Raw genomic sequence first — 23,710 nt, 5'->3', positions numbered from 1 at the left:
GTCTGAACAAAAGGCTGAAAAAATTCACAGAACATACAACAAAACAGAGCAAAGATGAAGACGGAAAAAAACATGAGAGAAATATATTTACATAATGGTACTTTGGTTCCTATGTTCTACTGTGTAAGTGAGGACCTTCCCACTGAGACAGCCAGCTTGTTTTTTTAAAGATTCTTTATGAACACCAAAGCATGCTTGCCTGGAGTCCAGTTGTTTTTCACTAATTGTAGAACCAGCTGAATCTTTTTTTTTTAAGGCTTAATCCAAGTTCAATTGAGTCTGGCAAGCATTAGTTAGGTATTTGTTAGTGACTTTTGTAAACTTTAGATCCGATGCTTAAGACTGTAATTTCCCCTTGACTAACATCTTATACACTGTTTATTCCTGTGCAGGATTGGCTCCCTCATCTTACAGTTTCTAAAATGGCAGAACTAGAAACCTTTATCACTGACCAATTTCAATCTACATGAAACAGCTGAAGTAAAACACAAGGCAGCACACTGCACATATAGTAACAGGACATCTTATAGGAGGGTTTCATTTTGCCAGGAAAAATAAATTCAATCCACTTCTTACAAAATTTTCTGAGAATAGTGTAAGGCTTGTGAAAGCTGATGTGGTGACCCAACACCAAAGATATTTCATTTGAATGTGTTTATTGTTGATGGTTTAAGTGGAGACAACTTATTCACACACATGAAATACTGTAAACTATACTGGCTGAAAGGCTGAAATCCGAAAGCTTCATGCTTTCTTTTAAACTTCACACATAGTAAAATACCAGCAGAACTAAGCTCTATAACTGCATGTACTAGCCCTTAGCGAGGAAGAAACTTGAACTAGAATTCAGCGCCAAGATTAGCAACCATTTTCATCCAGATGTCTATTAGTATCTCTCCCAACTGCATAATTTGGTATGGCATTTCAATCTGCTCAAAACCAGTGATGAACAGTCCAGGGATTCTAATTTGCTGAAACCATTCTAGTTATCAGCTAAAAATCTCACACAAATGCCTGTTGCAAAGGACCAGTGAGCATTTAAATCATTACCAAAGTATTAAAGATAATATCAAAGCTAGAAGAAATTTAAAATAAAAATGTTACTGGGCTATTATTCCAAGACCTTAAACACAGATTCAATTTTAAGCTTGAGAATATGGTTCTTAAATTTACCTGAAATCTGAGCCTGATCAAACTAAGGATACACAGATGTGGTTTTCTGGAGGTGTGCCAGAGGCTGTTCAGACCAGTTTGGTAGTCCCAGCAGTTAAAATAAATGGCTGGTTTTGTGAAGTCACATTTGAAAACTGTCTCCACTATACTCCGCTCCCTAATATTTCTCCTTTCTTAGGAAACACAGTGCTCATGTTCACACTGGTGAGGAAACACCAGTCCTCTTTGTCCTCCTAGTCATGCAGACCTAGCCTTCCCTGTCTAGCAGGCATGAACAGCATGAAAACCTTTGGGGAAAGACGCATGGGAAGTCTCCGGCTCTAGCGAAGGGATGGTATGAAGCTTCTGTCACTGAAGCAGTGTCCTGTACTGCTCTGTCCTCTATTCTTCCCTGCTGTGGAAGTCCAGCCCATGCTCAAAACCAGGGATGACTCAGACTGTTTTGGATATCACCACTGAACAAGGGGTGGGAAAACTTCTATATAAATAGCATAGTAGTTAAAAAAAAAAAAAAAGGCAAAACAACAAAAAAAATCCCACACCTCAACATTTAATTTTCCCCCCCCTCAAATTCCAGCCAGGGAAGATGAGTTTGGATTTCAAGGTTAATAAAGATAATGTTTGGAGACTAGTGGTCTTCCTGCTAGTAGCCTGTCATCCATGCACAGGCCTCCTTTTCTTGCTTGCAACATTAAACAAATAATTTCTACTTCCTGACTCTACTTGCTTGTGCCTCTTGAGTTTTGCTGGTAACCAGCAGCAACACATATATATCTACTGGAGACCCTAAGCACATGAAAATCTGCTAACAAGAGCAGGATGGGCCCTGTTCCTTAATAGATGGTCATTTTGAAGGACAGGGTATTTTGCTAACAGGAAAATGTTAATTGTTCTTGGTAAGCAGTGACTTTTGTGATGTACTATTTAATTAATAAGCCTAATTTATATTTGCACAGTGAGCCATAAGGGTGACGGTATGTTCCCAGAAGATTTTTTAGTAATTAAATTTTATAGCTCTCTAAGCATTCTCTATGCTCAAAGGAAAATATTGACAACTTTTTTTTTTTTTCCTTCCAGACTCTGCTGATAAACAGGATGCTCTGCCACAAACTACAAAAGAGAAATGAAAATACCACGTTAACGCTTTTGGAACACATTACTTACTGTGGTAGCACAGTGGATGTCTTTCCATACATTGGCTTCCCTGGAGAGATCTGAGACTTCGAAAAGGTTATCAAGAATAACTTCCCCAATCATGTCATGTCTAGAAAATCTGTCAAAATCATAAACACTGAAATGCAATTTCCTGTTGCTGAGTTGATCATAGGCTACAGGAAACTGAAAGGTTTCATCAAAGACAGGATTTAATGTCTTTCTGTGAACTCGCGTCTGAAACTTCTTTTTCCTATCTGGAAGCAGATAAATCTTGACGTAGGGGTCGGATGTTCCTGTGAAGTCTTTAGCAGGCAGATCTAAGGCTTTGACAATTGTGACAGCCAGAAGCTCATTCTCATAATCATACCGGAGAGTGAAGTTAAGTTTTCCACATGTTTTCACATCTTCTTGTTGCCCATCAGAATCCACGGACTTCTGTTTGTAGAGTTCTGGTTTTATTCTCCCAATGCTGGTCGTTGTCTCTCCCCTTTGCAAAATCGGATCTGTCCCCATGTTAAAATCAACACTGGACACTTGCATCTGCCTTGGCAAGTGTCGCCTGAAAGAATTGTGCCTGTACACAACACACACACACACAAAACAAGCCATGGTTATCTCCAGGAAAAGGCCTGGCTATTACTAAATAGAAAATACAAGACCAAATTAGTAAAAGAGTTCCTCTCTTCAAAAGCCCACCCCCAAAATATTTTGCAAGTGTTAAAACATCCTTGAAATGAAATGATCATTCAGAATGAAGTTCTTGGCCCAAGAGACACCCAGTGTCCTGGCAATACATATATTTATAACCTTGTTTTCAGGCTATGCAGCTGAAACTGAATTCAGGTTCTTTCACAGAACAAGTTGACAGTTCCAACATTGCTCGATCCCACTGTGCTAGGACCTGAGAAAAGTATAGCCAGGCAGAAAAAAAATGACTTGCAGAATTGTCATCAGTACTTCCTGGGTTTTGGAGGCATTCCTTGGTAATTTTCCAATTAAATATTTACCAAGATTCACACTGATCCCTGTGAAAGGTGCCTGAAAAAGCCATGCAGAGCTATGTCTGGAGGTTTTCAGCATAGTGCTTTGCCATCCTACAACATTTTATATACGCCTGCTTGGTATTTGCTACGTTGAGATACAGGCTGCCTTCTGGGAATGTTTTCTTCTGGCTGCAATACATTTCAAAGTTTTGGTCAACATTTTTCTGTGATAGGTTTTTTTTCCCTTCTTTTCTCATACTCTTCAGTGTAGTATATCAGCAAGCTGATTCCTGTACTCGTACCAAGAAACAGTAAGCTTCAATCCTTGTAATTCTGAATAGAGTGTTGCATAAGCATATGTATTTATGGGCTTATCTTGACTCATGAACATCAATGGAAATTTGTGCCTTTCCTACTAAGAGTGAAATCAAACCCCTGGTATGCCATACAGCCTTACAGTAGTATAAAAGCACTGGTCAAAAAGCTTCATAGAATTAATCATCAGCAGATGCCATTATGACCACATTGTCCAGTTTATTTTTTGGACATTTTCACATTTATTTGGTACTTCACTACCCCAACAATCTGTACTGGAAAAGCTCACTACCTCCTCCTGTGAGCATACTTAGCAGCCATTAAAAAACAATTTAATTGTCAGAATTTCCTCTGCTTTTTGCAATCAATTGCTTATTAATGCCAAATGCAGCCGTGCCTTATTGCTTGGTTTCCCTGTGGTGTTGTGTTCTGAAAACAAGAGGTGTCACAGCTGTGTGTTTCTTTCTTTAAACCAGAAATGCATATTGTCCATTTGAAAGCAACCAGGACTCATTTCATAGATATTATTTGTATTTTTGCTGTAAGTGAAGTGGTTGCAGAAGGCATGAAGCACAAAACTACGGCAGTTCAGCTGAGCAGAGATAAAAGAGGGTAATCTGCAGCCATTAAATAATAGACAAGAACATTTCCCCTTTTGGCTGTTTCAGTACTGGTAGGTGCACAGAGCAGTCCTATTGTAACAAAAGAATAGCAGAGGGAGAACTTCATACTCTACATTTGCAGTAGCTCAAAAAAATCCAGGTGTTTTGATCTCAAATTTAGACGAACAATACACCCCTCTCATAACACATTCTACCTTTATATTTTACAGACAGGCTGAAACATTTTCTTTTCTCTTAAATGTTAAAACTCACCAAATTCATAGTATATGATGTCTACATTGGAATGGGGTGAGGAGTCGAAAGGCCCTAACTAGTTAGAAAAGTACAGTATTGTTCTCAGCGAGTTTCAGGGCTATCCTTGTGCCTTTGTCCTCTGAGAAGTCCAGCCTCGTAGGTGTGCTAAACACAGGGAATGAACTGGAGTCCACCCAAAATGTAGTGCCAATAAAAGTTTGGGCACGCAGCAATTCAGGCACCAGCTCTCTAGTATCTCCGACTCATAACCAAGTCCAGGAAGACCTGTGTGACGGCTACTTCTGTCTGTGCTCAGGAAACCTGTGCAGGTGGGCCTTCCCGAGCGCTCCTCACACCTGCAGTTGTAGCACTGAGATGCCCAGATAATCATGATCAAACCCTGCCATAGACAAGCAGTGGAGAAAACTGCCTGTGCAGGGGAAGCCGTGAAGCTGACTGTACGGCATTGCCAGTTTGAGTGAAAATGGGTACACAACAAATTCTCTTTTCCCTGACTTCTCTTGCATTTATGAAGATCTGAGTTAATACTTGTAAAAGTAACATATAAAATCCCAAATCTATGATTTCTAAGGTGCCAACGTGCTTTCAAATTTTCAAACTTTATGCATGTAAGATCTTCTAGTGAACATAGTCATTGTTGCGAGATATCACCATGTAAAACAGCGCAGCTGTATGGCTGTTCCCCATGGGAACCAGCAGTGCTTTTGCTCTAGTAAGCCAAAGTCCTAATTACATAGCGCCTAGAATCTGTTCTGAGTCACAGCATTTCACCAAGACAGCTAATTGGTCTGTTAATTATTAAGATGCTTCATTGTTGTCATAGCAACATATTTATCTTCCTTTGTTCTGCAATAACAAAGGAATTAATGACCGTGATAATGAAGTACAAGGATGTTAGGCAACCAGGTTGTGAAAATGCTGCAAAGCTACTAACGTGTGCAAATCCAGGTACTTCAACCCCTACTGGCTCTTACATGGAGCACTCCTATAATAGACATGCCTTCCATAACTTAGAACAAATACATTTTGAGTGACTGTGAATCTGTATGTAAATCTCTAATATAAAATTGTTCTTGCATAGGGATAATGATAGCATGAAGCTGATTTCTAACTCAGTAAGACTGCCATATGTAAGACAAAAGAGAAGGACAGGATGCAGATTGATGATATCACTTGAGATTTATGAGGATTGGCTCTGGTCTAGCTTTCCTAGATGACATTAGACCAATCTTTTGGACCAAATCCAGGAGCGGACGCCAGCACTTGTGGTATTTAGACAGAACAGATGCTGATGTCTCCTCCTCGCAATCACTAAAGTCAACAGACCTGCTTGTTTTTCTTTGTAACATTCCCAAGCACCTCAGTTTTGCCTTTGTGCCTCTTGGGAACTGCCTTACTCTTTGCAGAGCTGAATGACAAGCTCCTCTCCCACCTAATGCTAAAGAGCGAAAACCATGTCCTTTGAAAATACAGGTGAACATTTGAAGGAAGGAACACCATAGAAGCAATAAACTGTATTACAGAATACTTTCACAAAGTACTGGGAAGAGTGGTACTCAGTAACACAAACCAAAAATGTTTGTAAATGAACACCACTGATGCAGGACTTCTCCTTCTATTGTAGTTTACTGGTTAATTGGGATCAAGGACTAAAGAGTTGGCTTTCTGGTGGCTTTTTTTTTTTTTTTTTAACAAGCGGGCCTTTCATATTATTGGGAACTATGAAAATGACATAGTTCTAATTAAGCAGAAATTCATCATTTCCCTAGACTAACATGTCTTCATGCTAAATATACAGTCTATAAAAAGTGATCAGGCACATTTTATTATTCCTCTGAATGGCTTCTTAAAATCCTTACGCTTCAATTACAATGGCTTAATATGATTCTATTTCTTTTATTAAGAGCTGATGGCTGCAAGAACCCATCACAGAACTGGTTACACTTTTCTTTGCCCCAGCTCAGGTGAGATCAGTGTAGAGGAGACAATCCAGACAGCAAATATTTCTCCAAGATCCTTTGTCAATGGAACACAGTCAGGAGATGGTGCATTTGGGTCACTCGGGACTCCTGAGTACAACAAAGCAGTGCTGGTTGAAGACAGTGCAAGAGAAAGCTATGCTACCTCTGTGTCCGCTAATGGCTCCCCTTTATTTTGTGGTCCCCAATGACAGACACCAGAGACAGCTTTTAGTCATTTTGTGATTCAATATTCTGTGACACAAAGAAGGAGTAATACAGAAAGCTGGTCTAGATGCCCAGCCTTCATCTGATATATGATATTCTTGGCAGTAATAATTAATATAGGCTGTGGGAAGGTTAAGACTCAAGGCAGGGCAGAGGTACAGAAAAAATGTATTTACAAACACAGAAAGGACCATTTCTGAGTAATTTTTAAGACACATCTCATTCTAAACACATTTTGTAGCAAGGGTGCAGAGTTTTTCAGCAGACTCCAGACACCCAAATTGGTTAAGGTGGGACAACTAGATTGGCTCAAAGCAAAGGAACTGTCCCGCTCAGGAGAGATTTAACACTGATAATCTAGAGAGGATAAAAAGAAAAAGCTCCCATATGAAGTTACAAATGTGCAGAAAGAGCAGAATTGATGGCATGTTTTAATTTTGTAAAATTGCCTTTGGCTTCACGGATATTTTAGATGCATTGAGAACCCCATTCAAATCACTCTAGAGGTCTGTGGGAATACTTTCACAGCCTGAAGTAGCTCTAGATCATGTCCCTGGAACTTCTTCCTTCCCCTATAGTACCACAGGGAGTATTCAAGTCCCTCTGCCAGCCAGCTATTTCTTCTGTCTGTTCAGGAAGTCAGACAGTCTGATTACCTACAGATTTACCTGTTGGTACGCGATGGATCGAACTCTTCCAATTAACATCCTATTAGGCAATAGCGAGTTGTATAATATCCTTGTCATGCTAAGCTGTACCAGTTTTGGTCCCTCTGTGTTTAGTAGAACGGTTACAATTTCAAAACTGTCTTCCCAGTATTTTGGAAATGTTCCTCAGAATGGCTTGGATACCCTGCTCCCTCTCAGCAGATGGATACAGTAGCTGGAGCCAGGCAGAGACAGGGCAACGTGGCTTAAAGCCAGCTGCACAGCCTCACAATTCAGGAGATGGTTCAGCTGCTAAAGTCAGTTAGACCTCCCCTGGCTGGAGGGCTCTCATTTTTGGGACCCTCCCGTGGCTGCCTGCTGGCTGTTCGACGCGGTTGGGATAGCTGGGAACAAGCGCTCCAGCACTCACCACCGCAGTGAGCGCACCGAGCTGGCAAAACGCCGTCTTAGGGACTCACAGGTGGCCAGCAAAGGCTGTGCCCACTAAATGGAGAGCACGTGCCTCCAATGGTTGTTGTGAATGTGAGGGGTTTTTTTGGTTTTTTATTTTTTTTGTGCTTTGGTACCATGTGCTCATTTAGCAAATGTTTTATTAAGGGAAAGCTACTTCCCATACAGTATTTGTATTCTTACTTATGGCATTATGCAACACTTCAGGTGCCTCCTTTAGCCTTCACTTTCCCATTCTTTTTTTATAAAACATTCCCTCCTCCTTTTTTTTCTGATGTAGAAAGTGATCTTTGCAGTTCACTGTTTGTTATCCATGCATCAAATTTGCTGACAGTATTTGAAGAAAACCTCATTTGAAACTATAGGTCACTGCACATGTCTTCACTACTTTTCAATATAAAGCAGCAACTGAGACAAAATAAAAGTTTGTGTCCTCCACTTTAATACAAAAGAAATCACTTCAGCAATACTATATGCTTGTCATTTATTTAAGGATTTTTATAAAATCTTTACTGCTTCAAGATCAGTCCATAATGATCTACATTCTTAGACTGGGATTTTAATGCCTTTAAAAGTGGCAAACCATGTCATAAAGAAATGTGCCATCAGCAACAAATCTGCCATTTATTTAGTGGAGAGGGAAACTTTCATCTGCAAAAGTAACTGCTGTATCTATAAAAATATATCTGTGAAAAGCTAGACTTGCAGTACTTTAAAAAATAACACTGATAGAGATTTTCCTATCCACAAAACCTAAAATGGAAATGCTGAAAGTAGTAACATATGTATTTACAAAGTAGTAGAAGCCATAGATTTTGTCGTCATGTGTTAAAATAATGGTGCAACTGAAGGTACACCGTATGTTTCAGAACATTCTGTTCAAAGGACACTGAGGCTTTGCCTTCACATGACTGCTGTTTCACCCAGGACTGCTAAGAAGTCAGTGAATAATCCAGGATCCTGGAAATTTTCAGCAGAGCGTTCTGGCTCTACCTGTTCCCAGGAAACGTGCCACAAACGTGAGTGTCCCTGACTTACCTTGATGACGATGTGGGCTCAGTGATCTGCCTCTGCATGCGTGCATGTCTGATCAGATGCTCTTTCAGCGCGTTCTGGACCTCTGCTGGTATATCAGGTGAAGTGTGGCTGATTTTCAACGCGGCTTCAAGTACCTTTGTTGTAGGCTTCCCATTTTCTTTAACTTCCTTTTTCTCACTGGTCTCAAAAACCTCCGTAGGAGCACTGGAGTTGCTCTGAGGGACATTACTGGCATTGGAAGTGAGAGGTTTGCTTCTCCAGCAAGGCCAACACAATTTCCAAAAGACAAAAAGTGAGACTACCAGCAAGGCGAGCCCACAGAAGCTGACGACTACTGCTAACAGACTGACTGAGATGTCTGCAAGGAATTAGAAACAAAGATCATCATGACAGACAAACATGGAGAGAAAAAAAAAGATTAAAACCAATATGGGTAAGGAGATAGAAGCATTTTGAACGTTATCTTGCATGGAGCTTTAAAGTCCTATTTAATGTTTTTTTTTTTTTCTTTCTGATATCTAAGCCTGTACCTTTAAAATGTCATCATTCTCTAATATCTACGTCACAAATACTCCATTAACTGTTGTTCAGACCAGGGGCCATTATCTGTATCACTTGCCACAAACAGACTCCTCAGGAAGTAAGGGACTAGCCAAAAGGTCCCAAATACACCTAGCCACTGTTGTCAAAGGGTGTCTGCTCAGGAACACATCTTGCTGAAAAAAATAAACCACAGTCCACATTTTCTGTAAGTGCACAAGAAGATACACGAGTTCTAAACCGCCAGGTTTACAAATTTCTTCAGGACTTGCCAAACTTCTGACTCTGTGTGCTAACTGCTTCAGAAACACGTTAAAACCTAACATTTAAGCGGCATAAATAGGCATAGGATATAGTCTGTCATAAGTAAGAAATTCTAGGGTTAATTCTTAAGCTCTGGACCAAGACTGTGTTAGACCAGGACAGCACATACACATCAGTATCTAAAATTCTGCTCTGAAAGTGAAGCTAGCTTCAGAGTACACTATACGATGCCCTGAGCTGTACAGAGACCACACTGTACACTTAGCTACCCCTGCTGCCCTGTATTTGACTTCTTCTGCCACAATTAGTTAGCACAGATAAAGACAGGAGAACAGATTTCATACCAACGAAATTCTATGAACAGACTTGTACTTTAGGAGATGGTGGATCACCAGAAATGCCAGTTGAGCCCTAATTAGGAGTTTCATTCTATGTGACATGTTCAGTTTGATTTTTCCAGTATCATGTAATATTATAAAATATAACTAAAAAAATCCCCCAAAAGAAACCTTTGTATGCTTTAAAAGTATTCGGTAAACCCTGCTTAAATGTCCCTCAAGCAATGGCTGCTGCTGCTTGTTACAACCAGTTTTGACAGTTTAACAGCTAATATTTTGTATCCATAGCTCCAGGCTCCAGGCTACTAAACTGAACCAGCAGAAAAGTGCAAGGAGAGTTTGAGCGTATTTTTTCCAGAGGATCACAGGAACAAAAATAGTCCTCTAGGTATGTATTAGCTCCACGGAGCAGTATGTAGCTCACAGGTCCCTTTGAGAGATGAAGATTCCAGTAGAAAATTTGGGAATGTTTTCTTATTAATATATAATACCCAGATACATCTCTGGGTAACAAACACTGAGCTTAAGGCCTATTCAACGTGAAGATGCATGAGAATTAGCAAAAGCAAATAGAAAATATTTGTAGTCTGGAGATTTGAAAGATACGGTTCTGCTCAACCTTACTTCACATACATCCTGGCCAGTGTCATAGGGGAAATGGCAGAGGATGTGCTTCTTCGTTTACAGAGTTTGGCACAAACTGCTGCCCTGCCTTGAGCAGAAGTATGCCTCCTTGGCCGTTTCCTGCCAGACCTGGGAAAGGCGTCCTCCTCTGCCTGCGGTTAAATGACAAAACGTAGCCCCCGGAATACGCGTGTCAGCTTAATGAGAAATTCCGATTTAAGATGCTCCCATAAAATGAATGGATGCATAATTATATCTAATAATAATGTAACACAAGAAGCAAACGATACTTTTGCATATGATCTTTCTAGATAATTTATCCCCAGTAGGGATTATTAGGCTATTGGTTTAATCTACTGTTTACCCTGATATTCTTCCTGCGCCCAGTAATTTTAACTTGGCTTGTACATGTTCTGCAGCAGACTGTCCTATCCTGACAACAAGAGAAGACATTAAATGATGTTGAGTTTACAGGTTGTTTCAGTGCTTAATCACTTTGTTGCAAATTTGTATTTCTGATTTGTATTTTTGTAGTTATAATTTACAGTCATTGCTTCTTGCATGCCTTTGTATGAGAGATTAAAAGATATGATACGCTTCACGAGACACGCCTATACAAAATATAAATAATAAAATAAACTGTGCCAGGAAACAAACCCCAGACTTGAAACTTCAATCTATACCAGTGCCTGGAAACGTTTTAAACTGGGCCAGTTCATACCCTCCCAGCCAATTCCTAGGCATGGATCAGGAATCAGAGTAGGCCAACGATTGTGCTGAATAGGTGGTTCGGATGTGGCCCTTCTGTTTCAGCAGATGACAGACTTTATTAGCATGGAGAATGGCTCTTACATATGAGTTGCCCTTAGTGCCAGACAATGGTCATAACTGAATTTAATGTATTAATACAGAGATATGGGCCACTGAAGGACCTTCTTTGATAAACTGAACCAGCTGAATTTTCAATCAAGCTGGACAAAATATTTTTCCATTCTCAAAAGTAGAACTCTTGAAAATGTTGATGATCTATCAGAAATAAAAAAGAGAAAAATAAAAGCAATTATGTTTTGGGTCATTTGCAATATTTCCAGCCCAGCTTAGAGATGGTTGGCATAATTAGGTTACATTTTGAGAAGAAGGCTTTTAGAACTGAAAATTGTATTTTTTTTTCATTTAGAAAATGTTGAAACAGGATGTTTTAACAACTTTGAAACTGCTGGAAACATTTCAAAACCAGAAATATGAAAATTGATCCCTTCCAGCAGAGTTTCAATTTGATGAATAGATACTATCAGCTGAAAAACATTCCATCAAAGCATTTCTAGCCAATTCTATTTTAAGTTTTTTCACTGCAAGACATTTTTCAAGCCTTCAAATAACTTGGTGTCTCTTTTCAACACCTACTCCCATACTTCAACTTTCTCTAAGCTTTTTTTCTATATTTCCATTAAAGTATTTCAAATTCTAAGTTAGTCTCAAAATCTTTACAGAAAATACATGTTTTATAGCCATAAATCACATTCAGCATGTGAGGTCTCAAGAGCAAAGATGTAGAAGCTAATTCTACAAACAGTTGTACAAATTAAAGTCTCCATTTTTGCTATTTTACTAATAAACAAACTCACATACTGCACTTCGTGATACAATACATACTTAAACAGAAACATGAAATATTGTAATTTCCAGAAATTTGACAAAAAATAGTTAATTTTTAAAAAATAATTAAATTTACTGCCATAATTGCCAAAAAGCAATCAGTATGCCATATAATTTGGCGTAAAAAGAATATTGTTTCATTTCCTCACTCCTAACAGTCAATTGAGCAATTACAAGAGATTTGCTGTTATGTGAAGACTGCAATCATCTGTACAAGAGCAGTCAAATTGAACTTCCCAGACCCTTTGCTGGATGTGTCTCTTGTATCACCTTTTTATAGGAAGCTGGGCTCAAGAATACAAAACATTAACAGACAGTTCTGCAGACTAGGATTTTCTTCACTTCCCTGTCAAGGAAACATGGGTGGGAAGGAAAATGGGTACTGAAGAATGAATGTGTCATCGTCCAGGGTTGCACTTTATTTATCATTAAGTGTCATTTAAAGATGTAGAACTGGTGCAAATTCAAGGACTGCCTAAACTTGTAGCGGCGTAAGGAGACGCACTCACTCTGCTGGGTCAACGTTAATTGCCAGCATTGTAAACAATGTTCTTACTGGTCTCTGGTATGAATGAAGAGAACCATCCCAAACTAAAAACAATTGTTTGACAACTCTTTTTCTGAACTGGTAATTCTAGCTTGTCTTCAGTACTACACGTTTGCACAGAACAGGACATCTTTCTGAATATTCATCTGGGCATGCAGCATTATGCTTTTGCCATTCCTGTTCACATGTTGAGTAAACTCAGGAATGTGAAGGAAATCCTCTTTCTCACACAATCCCTTCTGATAAATGGGAAATCTTCCAGTGACTTCAATGGAGTTACCATTTCATTGCTGGCGATATTTCTTTACTGACCTCTGTCCTTAATGTCACCGTCATGGTCTTGATAAAATTTCATAACTGAAAGTATCTTATTTCCTCATGGTTTTCTATTTCAAACTACTCTTTCCAGATAGGGAATTTTGGCCAATTTTATATTTCTCATTTGAGAAAGGCATGTCTAGTTGGGAAGCTTGCGTTGGGAAGCTCGTGAATTCTATTTACCTCAAAATCTTCTCTCTGCATGTTTTATAAATATCCTCAGAAACATTTCCACTATAAAAGGCTCTTTGACAGCCAGTCCTTCCTATTAGGCAAGTACTTCAGAAACATCCCCATCTTTTTTTTTCTGGATGCTAGGGAATGTTTTAAGCAATGATTTCTGTACAATGGCTTCCAACAATTTGTTGTTTGAAACTTGCCTCAGAAAAGTTCTGCACATGAATCCATTCACAAACATGCACATTGGCAGACTTCCATTTCCAAACCAAATCACGTTCATTTACATTTTAGTCAGTGCTCTGAGAGCACATGCCCCTTGATGCTTAACTTTGGAAAAACATACTCCATAAAAACAAGATCTTGAATGGAGAGAGAGACCAGATAGTGCCATGACGTAGCTGCCCATGTGTATAAGGGGCAGGCACGTGTCTGATGTGAACCATGCTAAAGAGAACAGACTCTTGCCAGCCAAGGAACAGGAGGAAAGGAACACCTGGAAAAAAAGAGGGTTACATTCTCTTTTGGTTCTCTTTACATATTTAACGTACAATGTCTCTGTAACTTTTTTCAAACATATTCTTCTTTAACATTTAATTTGTTCCCTTGATCATCAGCCATAAGGAACTTCACCCTTTCCATAGCAACCACTCTAAAGGGGACTCTTGTATCTGGAATATTAGGAGTCAGCTCAATCAGATAAATTAGTATGTCTCTGATTTTCTATGAATTGGAGGGAATTAGGAGTTTTATCAATTATAAAAGGTCTGGGTCAAATAAATCTCCCTTATCCCCATGTATATGAACTAGTTGGCCCAATCCATCATTTCTGCCGTTCAGTTTTCCTTGGGGAAATTTGAAGAACATAAAAAGTTGCTGGTGTTCATTTTTACGCGGCATTAGCAGATCTCCCACAAATACCTTTGTCTCATCCAGATCCCTGCAGATGGGGATATAATGCTTTAGCATGCCTCAGAAAGTGGCAGGTGCAGAGTCTTGTATTTTCTCTCATAACCTGAACCTGTCAAAACACCCGACTTAAATTTCAAATGGCAAAAATAGTCTTTCTCTTGAAAGTCTATGTGTGATCTTCTCTCCTGTTCTCATGGAGAAACACACTTTGAAGATCTTCCTCAAACCTTTTGACTGTAGCCCTATTGTGAATGTGTTCCCTCCTATGGTGTTCATTCAGTCTGATATCTGAATTTCTTCAAAACAGCCGTCACCATCTACTGGCTGGTATGTCACTGCTTAATGTTAACAGAGCTCTAGGGTAGAGTGTTGCTGATGATAAGGGAATCAAATGAAGTCAGGTATCACTATGATTTACTACATGATTACAACACATAGAATTATTAGTCTCTTGTCAAAATCATTTTATCTAAGCTATATTATTTATTAATGCATCTGATAATCTGTATCTGTCCAACCACAAATGGAATGCCCTCTTTTCCCATTTCAAACTCCACATACGAGACTTTAGATTACGTGACATACAGCAGATAAAAAAAGGTATTTCCCAAAAGTTTATTAGCCTTCTCCCAGCCCACTTTATCTTCTGTTTTCCAGAAATCAGAAGGAATTTGCCACAACAGCTGTGTACTTATGAGCCTCAGTACATGACTCCTGTGTTGTAAGTAACTAGAAAGATGGGTCTCGCTTTTGCCTGATTGGGTCATCGTGTTTTGCCTGCAGTGTAGGAAGCAAAAGATGTTGCACTGAACATTCGCCTCTCCTCTCTAACACACCAAATGTAAATTATTTGTCTCCACTTCCAAGGCTTTTTCTGGCCTACCTACTTTCCTACTCTCACTACATCTCAAGAGGGCGTAACTCCCATCTCTGCTCAAGCCACGTCTGTCCCCCTTGCCTTCCATTAAACAAAACCCCAGCTTTGGGCTTGGTCCCATGCTGCTCTCACACTTGTGAGGATGTCTCTGAAAGCATCTGCAAGAAAAACTCATTATCCTCTTTCAGACAAGAAAACGAAATGAAAACACATCATAAGCCCACTGGACTGCCATTAATCATAAGCATGCTACAGCTGTAACAAGGTTCACACTGCTCAAGTGTCATTTTTGAATTGTCATGGTTATGTTTATTCTTACCCAGCATTATATAATGAACATCTCACACATATGATGAGACCCAGCAAAGCCCTGTGTCTCTATCTTCATCATTACAGATTTGTCCTCCAGCTGTTATAACCACTTCTGTATTTTTCATCTGTATTCCTTTGCAAAACGTCTACAGAGGAAGATTCTTTTCTAAGACTTGCTTTTACTGTGTATCACTGCTGTCTGCATGTTGAGCACTTCTGCATTGTTGTGACTGCCTTCACATTTACCGTAAATAAATCTGGTCTCTCTGATATCTTTACCTCTCTGTTCTACCTTTACGCTGCTGAACTAGATGCATTTCTGCTTTTCACAGCTTGTTAACACTGATTTTGTAAAGCATATTTTTTCCCCAAAACCATATTTCTTTCTGCTAACAACTTTGTTCCAACCAGGCAATGAGCTGTATCATAAATAATGTGATCAATCAGTTAACTGTTCAGATGTTTATTATTTATCACATTTATCTGTAACAGAATGCTCAAGTGTTTCACACAACAGTTACCTTCTCATGTTCCTTTCTTGTGTGACAGTCCTACACCGATGACGGTAGTCATCACATTCATCCAAGTCATTTCTGATCCCTTTCATGCTTGCTTTGGCACAGTTGAGAAGAACTTGCAAGCACACTACTGGGTAAATCTGTTCTTTCTCCCTCCTAAATCTATCATCCAGGCAGTGTAAGTATACCTATGGCTTACAGTCTGTGTGTGTGTGCAATGCGTGCATGCAGGTTTAAAGGAACAAGCACTAAATGTAAACCATCAGCTGCTGTCAGCAGGTTGAGAGCTGTCAGGGAAGCAGCTGACAGTCAATGGGAGACTCACACCAACTACAGCAGGAGGACCCACCACATTGCTCTTCAGGGAAGGGCGAGACTGTATTACAGGATGGCCAGGCACAGGATGCTCCAGTGATTTCTTACTCCCTCTGTACTTCTATAGTAAACTGTCAGTCAGGGGTAGGGTAAGAAACTTGGTAGGTTAAACAATTATGGTAATAAAATAATTGTGGGCAGACTATTCAGGTGAATAACAAATGATCCTGTAGAAGCCGATGCTCTTTGCATGGTCAACTTAAAAAAATTAATTGTCTGACAAGCAAAAGAGCAAGAGTGAACATCACTCTCTAGAACTCCGTAGCCACTCTAGATGGCTAAAATATGCACTCCTGGCAGGGAAGCAACGGGGTTCCCAGCTCAGTTATAAACACTGGTTCCCCATGAGAACTGATAATGAGATAGTGAAGTTCTGCAGGACCAGCAGGCCTAAAAAAAAAAAAAAAAAAGAAAGCAAAGACAGCAAATGGACACCATGTCCATTTGCAGAGGACGTGCAAGAATTTTAAATATGTGTTCCTAGAGCAAGATGCCAAAGCTCCTCTTATTAGACTCTATGCAATTGACTTCACCTTCAGAAATGCTCCGAACTAGGACTCTGATGTGCTTGGTTCCTTTGAAAATGATGAGGGATGCTTAACTGGCAAAAATGAACTGAAGTCCTTTATTAATCAGGTAACCTGAGTCAAAATACAGGTATAACCAAGCTGTATACATGAATTTTTGACACTTCTAGAAAATAATTTGGTTGGATTAGAGATAAATCTTGTTAGGTACAATCCAGGTCCCATTTATTTTCCACCTGAACTCTTCCTATTAGTTGACAAACATCTTAATCATTTTGCCCAAATCTACTGGAAATAAAGGTGTAAAAAAACCCCACAAAACTGTTGCACTTAGAAGTCAGCATTTTGCCAAAAATGTTGTACCCTTCAGAAGAAAGCTCACATAGTCATCTAAATATATAAAGGTACCATAAATGTAAACAGCTTCCTAATCTTTTTGCTTAAGCGTTCCCCTGAGATGAGAGAACTAATAGTCCTTGTAATTACCAGGGCAGAAAATATAACAGCAGATGTCGTTTCTTCACTAATTGTCTAAAGCTCTTAGAAATTTACAAAATGATTTATCTCACTAAGATTCTTTGCTATGAGTTCCATAGATTAATTATCCATTACACTAAATGCAATTACCCCTTCTTGACCCAAGCAGTGAGCAGCAATTGAGGGTCCTAAGGTGGTGGTGGTGTCACTGAGAGGAAAAAACTAGTGATGTAATCCTGTTTGTCCACATAGAACGTTCAAACTCTTAATTCTCTGAGAACAAGAGGAATCAAACACATGGAGGTTTTTGGGTTTTTTGTTAGCAGCAAATTGAAGAGCTCTCCTTTCTGCTTTGTTGTTTCATTTTGTTGTACTCTGCCTTCCCAAAGACACACACTTTTTTTTTTTTTTTTTGTTCTTACTGTGTCTCTGGCTCCCTTTTCTTTGTGTTTGATTCTGTTATCCTTGTTATGCTTCTTTCTCATACCTAGACACCTACACTACCAAAAAAATCAGTACCCAGCCTCTCTGCTTGCCAGTGAGACTTCTTGGGTCGTGAGGTCAATATTGTCTCATATTTTGCTTTGAACCTGTGATTGGGTGGTGCATCTTTTGTCTCAAGTTGCTGATTCCTCTGAGAAGCTTGGCTGCTTTTCACGGTCTAGCTGAACAGAAAGCAATCATCACACCCACCAACATAACCATATCACAGCAGTTCTAGTTGCCTTTTTTAACGTTTTCAACTTCCAGAGCATGTTTTATTCTTGTATTAAATAGAAATGGTCTGCTTTCCTTTTTACCATCTACTCTTCTACTTTCTGACATGTCTCTTGCTCTATTCTTTCCCTTCCAAATATCCATCTCCTCATCTTGTAGACTTCTTTCCTTCAATGAAATCTCATTAGTGATTTTTACTTATGCTATCTTTGTGACACTTTTAGGTGTCTTCTTTTTGAGATTAGGAAAACTGAGTGAACCCACTATTTAAAGAGAGAATATGCTGTCCCTATATAACCAACTATTATTTTCTTTTCTCTCCTCTTTATACCATCTCCAGGACTATTTGCTTTTTGGATTTTCATTGAAAGTTTAGCTGCGATTCTATAACATAACAACATACAATAATAAACCACTATTAATAACTCACAGTCTTTTATCTTCTCCACATCTTCCAGAAGTCCTCCTTACAACTCAAGTATCTTCTTATTCTTACTACAGCAGTTTCTTCTCCATACATTCCCGTGCTTGTTGCAGGACCTAATTCCCAACACACTGCTCTAGCTGGAGCCCCAGAGGGCAAATAAGTGAACTGGTTCCACAATGCGTATCACCTAGCATGGACATATACTGGGAAAGTGCTTCCATATCATCATTTAGGACATACAGCAAAACTGATAGGGCTAAGTTAGCCATTCCTCCCCTCTACCATACAGCTACAGCTGCAAGACACCAGAACTGTGCAGAATGTACTCAGTCAGAGAAGGATAATGGCTACATGATATGGACTCTGACGCCAAATGCTATCACCGTATGTATGAGACACAGATATGTCAGGAAAACACAAACATTTATGGCTTTATTCTCAGAACGATGATGAACACTTAACGTTTCTACCTTTAATGAAAAGGAACTATGGATGTTCAACACTGTGGACAAATTAGCTTTACCCATAGAGATGCTAAGGAACTCTACGTGCATTTGAAGAACAGAAGAGATGGCATGATTCACCTTTCAATGATCACATTTCTTTCAGCCTAGACACTGTATTTACAACCTTTCAGTTCATAAAATTCACGTGAGTGATATTTATGTCTTGTTTATCCAAGTGTTTACATATTAAAATATTGTCAATTATCAACAACAACAGTGTGTCTGTTCCTCCTCTGGAGCCAGAAAGCATTAATATGCTCACTAGCAGTGTTATTAATGATTAATTTAATATGTGTGCCAATAAAGTTGACACCCATCACCTAATAATAGTTTCCTTTTAAGGAGGAAAAGGTGAGATTTAGGAACTCAGGCGAGATGTGAGACCCAGTGGTTGAAGCCCTGGGTCTGTTAAATACCAGGTTTTTTTCTAATCCAACAGTTGCAAATTAGTTAGGGTTTACAAATGAAAAAAAAAACCAACAAGAAGACAGTTGACTTTGAAGAAATGTCTAAAAAGAAGCTCCTGTAACTGTACACAATGCAATATCAAGGCAAGTGTTGAAGATTTAAGTTTTCTAAACAGCAAACCTTGGTTTGCCTTGTGGGACGTTTTTGTATCCTTCACATCCCACCTGTTTATATATCCACTTTGTTTTTACATGACAAGTAGGACTGACTCCCTGTGCAGTACTCTCTAAGAATCACACAGAGAAACTAGTCTTTTCAGAGCTCAATTTTCCAGCCTCCGTGGGGAAATTTTATTTTCATGCCACTTTTTACGATTCGGACCACAACAACTAACACAGCGCGCAATCGACACGTACTCGGTAGTTGGCATTTACAAAGCACAACAAATCCGCGATCCGTGATGGTGGAAAAGCACGCTACGACCCCCGCGTCCTGCTGCTCCGGCGGGGAAGGGGCGCCCGGGGCAGACCGAGCCCCACCGGGCCGGACAGGGTCGCCTCCCCCCCAGCGCTGCCGCGCCGGGACGCGCCCGCCTTCACCGCCTGGAAACTCCGGGCTTGGCTCAAGCGGAAAACCCTGGGAGAACCGTGCAGGTACCGGGGGGTCTGAAAGAAGAATCGCTCCTCTTTCACACAACAGTTTTTTGTTCTGAGATACTACGAGTAACCTGGAATTTGCAGTAAAATCTGTAGGCATCAGAAGAAAAGAAAGAAGAAAAAAAAAAGTAACAGCTGCGGCAGTAGCAACAGCGCAGCTGGGGCACATGCTGAGGACCTGCTGCTTTTCATGACTTGGTGTTAATTTATTTAATTTGCGCTGTACGGTTGTTATTTGTTGGCCATAATGCAAGCTGTCTATTTGCATTTATGGACAGACAGAATAGGTTACCAATCCCTTCTGGCAGAAATTAAGCGCAGAACTTGGGACTGATTTTCAAGCCCCGTCCTAAAAATAAGTACCATGGAAAACAAGGGGTCTGGAGAGTACTGCACAGAATAACGCTGCAGAGCAGATCCCGAAAGATCCTCACAACCCAGAAATCAGTGACCAAAGATCCCACCGTTAGGAATCAAAATCCTGGTTTCGACCCCGACAATTTTTCTGGCTTCTGAATATTTAAATTAACCCGAATTCCCTCCTCCCACCCCCTCGTCCATCCAATTTTCCTGGACGAGTCCTGAACCGGAGCGGAGGGCTGCCCTGACTCTACAGGTTCCCACTGGCTGTCGGAAAGCTCTCCTGCCGTCCTCAGCGACTAACGGAGGGGGTGCAAAATATCTCAAACCTCGCTCAGAAAGCGCCGGGGGCTCTGCCAAGTTTCATCTCACGGATACTCTGAGCCGCGGCTTGGCGAGCTAAGCCCCGACCGCCGGCGGCTGCTCCTACTCCCCTCCGCCGGCCCCGCCACCCCCCGCGGTGCCGCCCGGCCGCGTCGCCACCCCCCCGCCCCCCCGCCGCGCAACCTGCTGCCGCGGCGCCGCCAGCCGTGTGCTCGGGGCTGACAGCGCGGCACGCCGAACGCAGAAGGACGGCTGGGGAGAAGACAGAGGGCGACCGGGCGCAAACCACGCGTGGAGCGCCCGTCGCACGGAAATGCTGCCCACCCGTGAAAAGAGCATCAAACACAGCCCTCTCCGCCGCTCCCCGCACGCACGGCCCCACGAACACATGCAACAACCCGGGTCCGTGCTTCGCATAAAAACAAACCCCCACCGCGGGGAAAACCTTGCCGAAGCGGAGCTGCGGGGAGCAAACGAGCGAGCTCCGGGGGTACAGGGGCCGTCTCCGGCGGCGCGGCTCCAGCCGACGGCGGGGCTCGCACGTCGGCGGCGATTTCTCTCCCCTCGGCGCCTCTCCTCGCTCCCCGTCCCCACGCCTGCACCCCCGCCCGCTGCCTCACGTTTCCCCCGTCGCCCCCGGAGCGCTGGCCCCCACCCCGGGCGAGGGGGTGACCCTGCGGCGGCTCGGCGGTCCCGTCGCTTGCCTCGCTGCTTCCCGGGCGCGGGAGCCTCCGCGGGCTGCGAGAGGGAGACGATTTTAAAGCGGGCTGTGTGACTGCCCCCCCCTCCGCCCCCTCCGCACGCAGGGAAGGCAAAGGAAAAAGTTGCGCTCTCCGGCCGCCCACGCCGGCGCTGCCCGCCCCGCGGCGGCTGCAGGACGGGCCCGGCGGCGGCGGGCGGCGGGGCGGCAGCCGGGACCGGGGGCGGCGGTGCCGGTATCGGTACCTGTGCCGCCGATGCCCTGGCGGGCGGTCTCCAGGGGGAAGATGCCGGCGCACTTCTCCCGCTCCACCTGCCCGCCCAGGCACAGCTCCGAGATGATCTGCAGCGCCTTGTGGCAGAGGCTGCCCACGCCGTCCTCCGCGGGGAAACTCATCTTCTGCCCCGGCCGCCCCTAGGCCATGGCCGGTGCGGGACGGCTCCGCGCCCGACCCGCGCAGCCTCCCGCGGGGAGCGGAGCGGGGCGGAGCGGCGGCGGCGGGAGCGGAGCGGCGGGCGCGACGCGAGTGAACCCGCGCTGTCATCCGAAGAAGTAGTGAAGGGGGGGGGAGGGAGAGACAAAAAAAAAAGGGGGGGGGAGGAAAAAAATAAAAAGAGGGGGGAAAAAAATAAGCATCCAGTTAGCAACGCCTTTTGTGCCTAGCGGGCTTCGGTAGGCGGCTCGGCCAATAGCAGCCCAGCGCGGGGGGGCGCAGGTGGCGGGGGGGCTGCTCGCGGCCCCCGGGGAAACTTTTCCGCCCCACGGCCGCGGAGGGGCGGCGGCGGCCGGGACGGCTCCCGGGGTGAGGGCCCCGGTCGGAACGCGGCGGTCTCGGTCGGGAGCTGCGCCGCTGGCGGGGCGCGGAAACGAGCGGAGCTGTGCGGAGGTAGCGCTGGTGCCGGCGGGCGGAGTGCTGCCCCCCGCCCCACGGCAGCACCCCCGAGCCCCGATGGCAGCGGCGCGCTTCGTGCGGAGCTCCCGTGTCGCTCGTCGCGCCGGCAGGACGAGGCAGAGTTTATTCCCCACCGCTCCGGTCGTTTTCCCCGAAACGTTATTTCTTCCGTGACCTGGGCTGTTAATCTTCTATGCGGCGTACCGGGCAACGTCAGACAACTTCATTAACCAAATGGCCATCTCCGCTGCACTTCTCAGCAGCAGAGTTATGGATGGAATAGTTCACTTCAGCTATTTCTCTAACTTGTAAGGGAGTCATAGTCATCTCACGATTGTCCGGTCTATTTCCTCAAGAAGTTCTGTAAAGTTTGTTGTTTGTTTGGTTGGTTGGTTATTTTTTTTTTTTAAATATAGATATAAAAGTTCCAGGTACTGCATGTGCTTCAGAATACTTCTAAAAATCAGTACAGAATATATTGCTAGTTGTTTCAGTTATTGGCTGCCTAGCCAAACAAAACTTAAGCTGTTAATTTGTTCATATACTTACTGAAATTCTGATACATTTTTATACTTGTAGATGCTTCTATTTCGATGGCAAATGTATGCCTTTCAATATTTAATAATAATGAGGCACAGTTGAAAGGAAGTCTGATAGCAGTTTGCTTAACAGCGCTGCCTGTGGTCTGCTGCTAGGGTGTCTTGGTTTCATAAGCATGAGAAGTTAACTTGTGTACTGGTGTGCTTTTTTTCCTCCAGCTTTCAAATTTTTTATCTGTTACCTGAAAATTAATAACTCTCTCTAACAAACTGCAAAGTTTAACATTTGAAAACTTTGTAACCATCAATTACTGTAAATTATGAAATAATACAGAAATGTTTATTCCAGTTTTAACTCTGAAATTCCATACTTTTTATAGTATAGATACTTGTAAAAAACACAAGATGATACTTCTAAAAATCACCCTCTTAGCATTTTGAAGGCTCATGCATTTATGCATATGAATTCATACACATGTATTTTTCAAAATCTTAGGAAAGTAATAGACTCTGTTGTATACAAACCGTAACATCAATAGAAATTCTGTTCCATAAAGCTTTTTCACAGATATAACAGGTATTTCAGAAGTATCAGATGCTACTAAAGAATCATGCTGTGTTCAATGCATTTCCTGAGGCTAGCATTGCCAAAACTCTGGGTTATATCTGTAAAATATTCTGACAAATCCTAGAATGTTTAGACTGCAACTAGTTAGGGCACATAACTGTGCAGTACTATTTGAAGACTCATTTAACCTTCATAGGGACCTAAACTGGTATAATTATCTCATGAAAATAGGCTTGCCATGTACACGTATGTACATGTTTTCATTACAGTGAAGGCAACTGATGCCTACTTCCAAACTTCAAAAT

At 42.0% G+C, this 23,710-nt stretch overlaps 1 protein-coding gene across 1 annotated transcript in view; it reads right to left on the bottom strand.

Moving 5' to 3' along the window:
- SYT10 (synaptotagmin 10) overlaps window positions 1–21,899 on the bottom strand; it is a 36,333-nt gene extending 14,434 nt beyond the window's left edge. Inside the window, exons 1-3 of the mRNA XM_054813342.1 lie at window positions 21,652–21,899; window positions 8,847–9,204; window positions 2,338–2,902 (exon numbers count right to left, since the gene is read on the bottom strand). Coding sequence (XP_054669317.1) covers window positions 2,338–2,902; window positions 8,847–9,204; window positions 21,652–21,802 — 1,074 coding nt within the window. The 5' untranslated portion in view covers window positions 21,803–21,899. The remainder of the gene's footprint in view (window positions 1–2,337; window positions 2,903–8,846; window positions 9,205–21,651) is intronic.
- Between the last annotated feature and the right edge of the window lie 1,811 nt (window positions 21,900–23,710).

Source organism: Grus americana, chromosome 1 (assembly GCF_028858705.1).
Source record: "Grus americana isolate bGruAme1 chromosome 1, bGruAme1.mat, whole genome shotgun sequence".
Classification (NCBI taxonomy): domain Eukaryota; kingdom Metazoa; phylum Chordata; class Aves; order Gruiformes; family Gruidae; genus Grus; species Grus americana.
The sequence above is the reverse complement of the archived record's forward strand: the minus strand, read 5'-3'. Positions and strand labels throughout refer to the sequence as shown.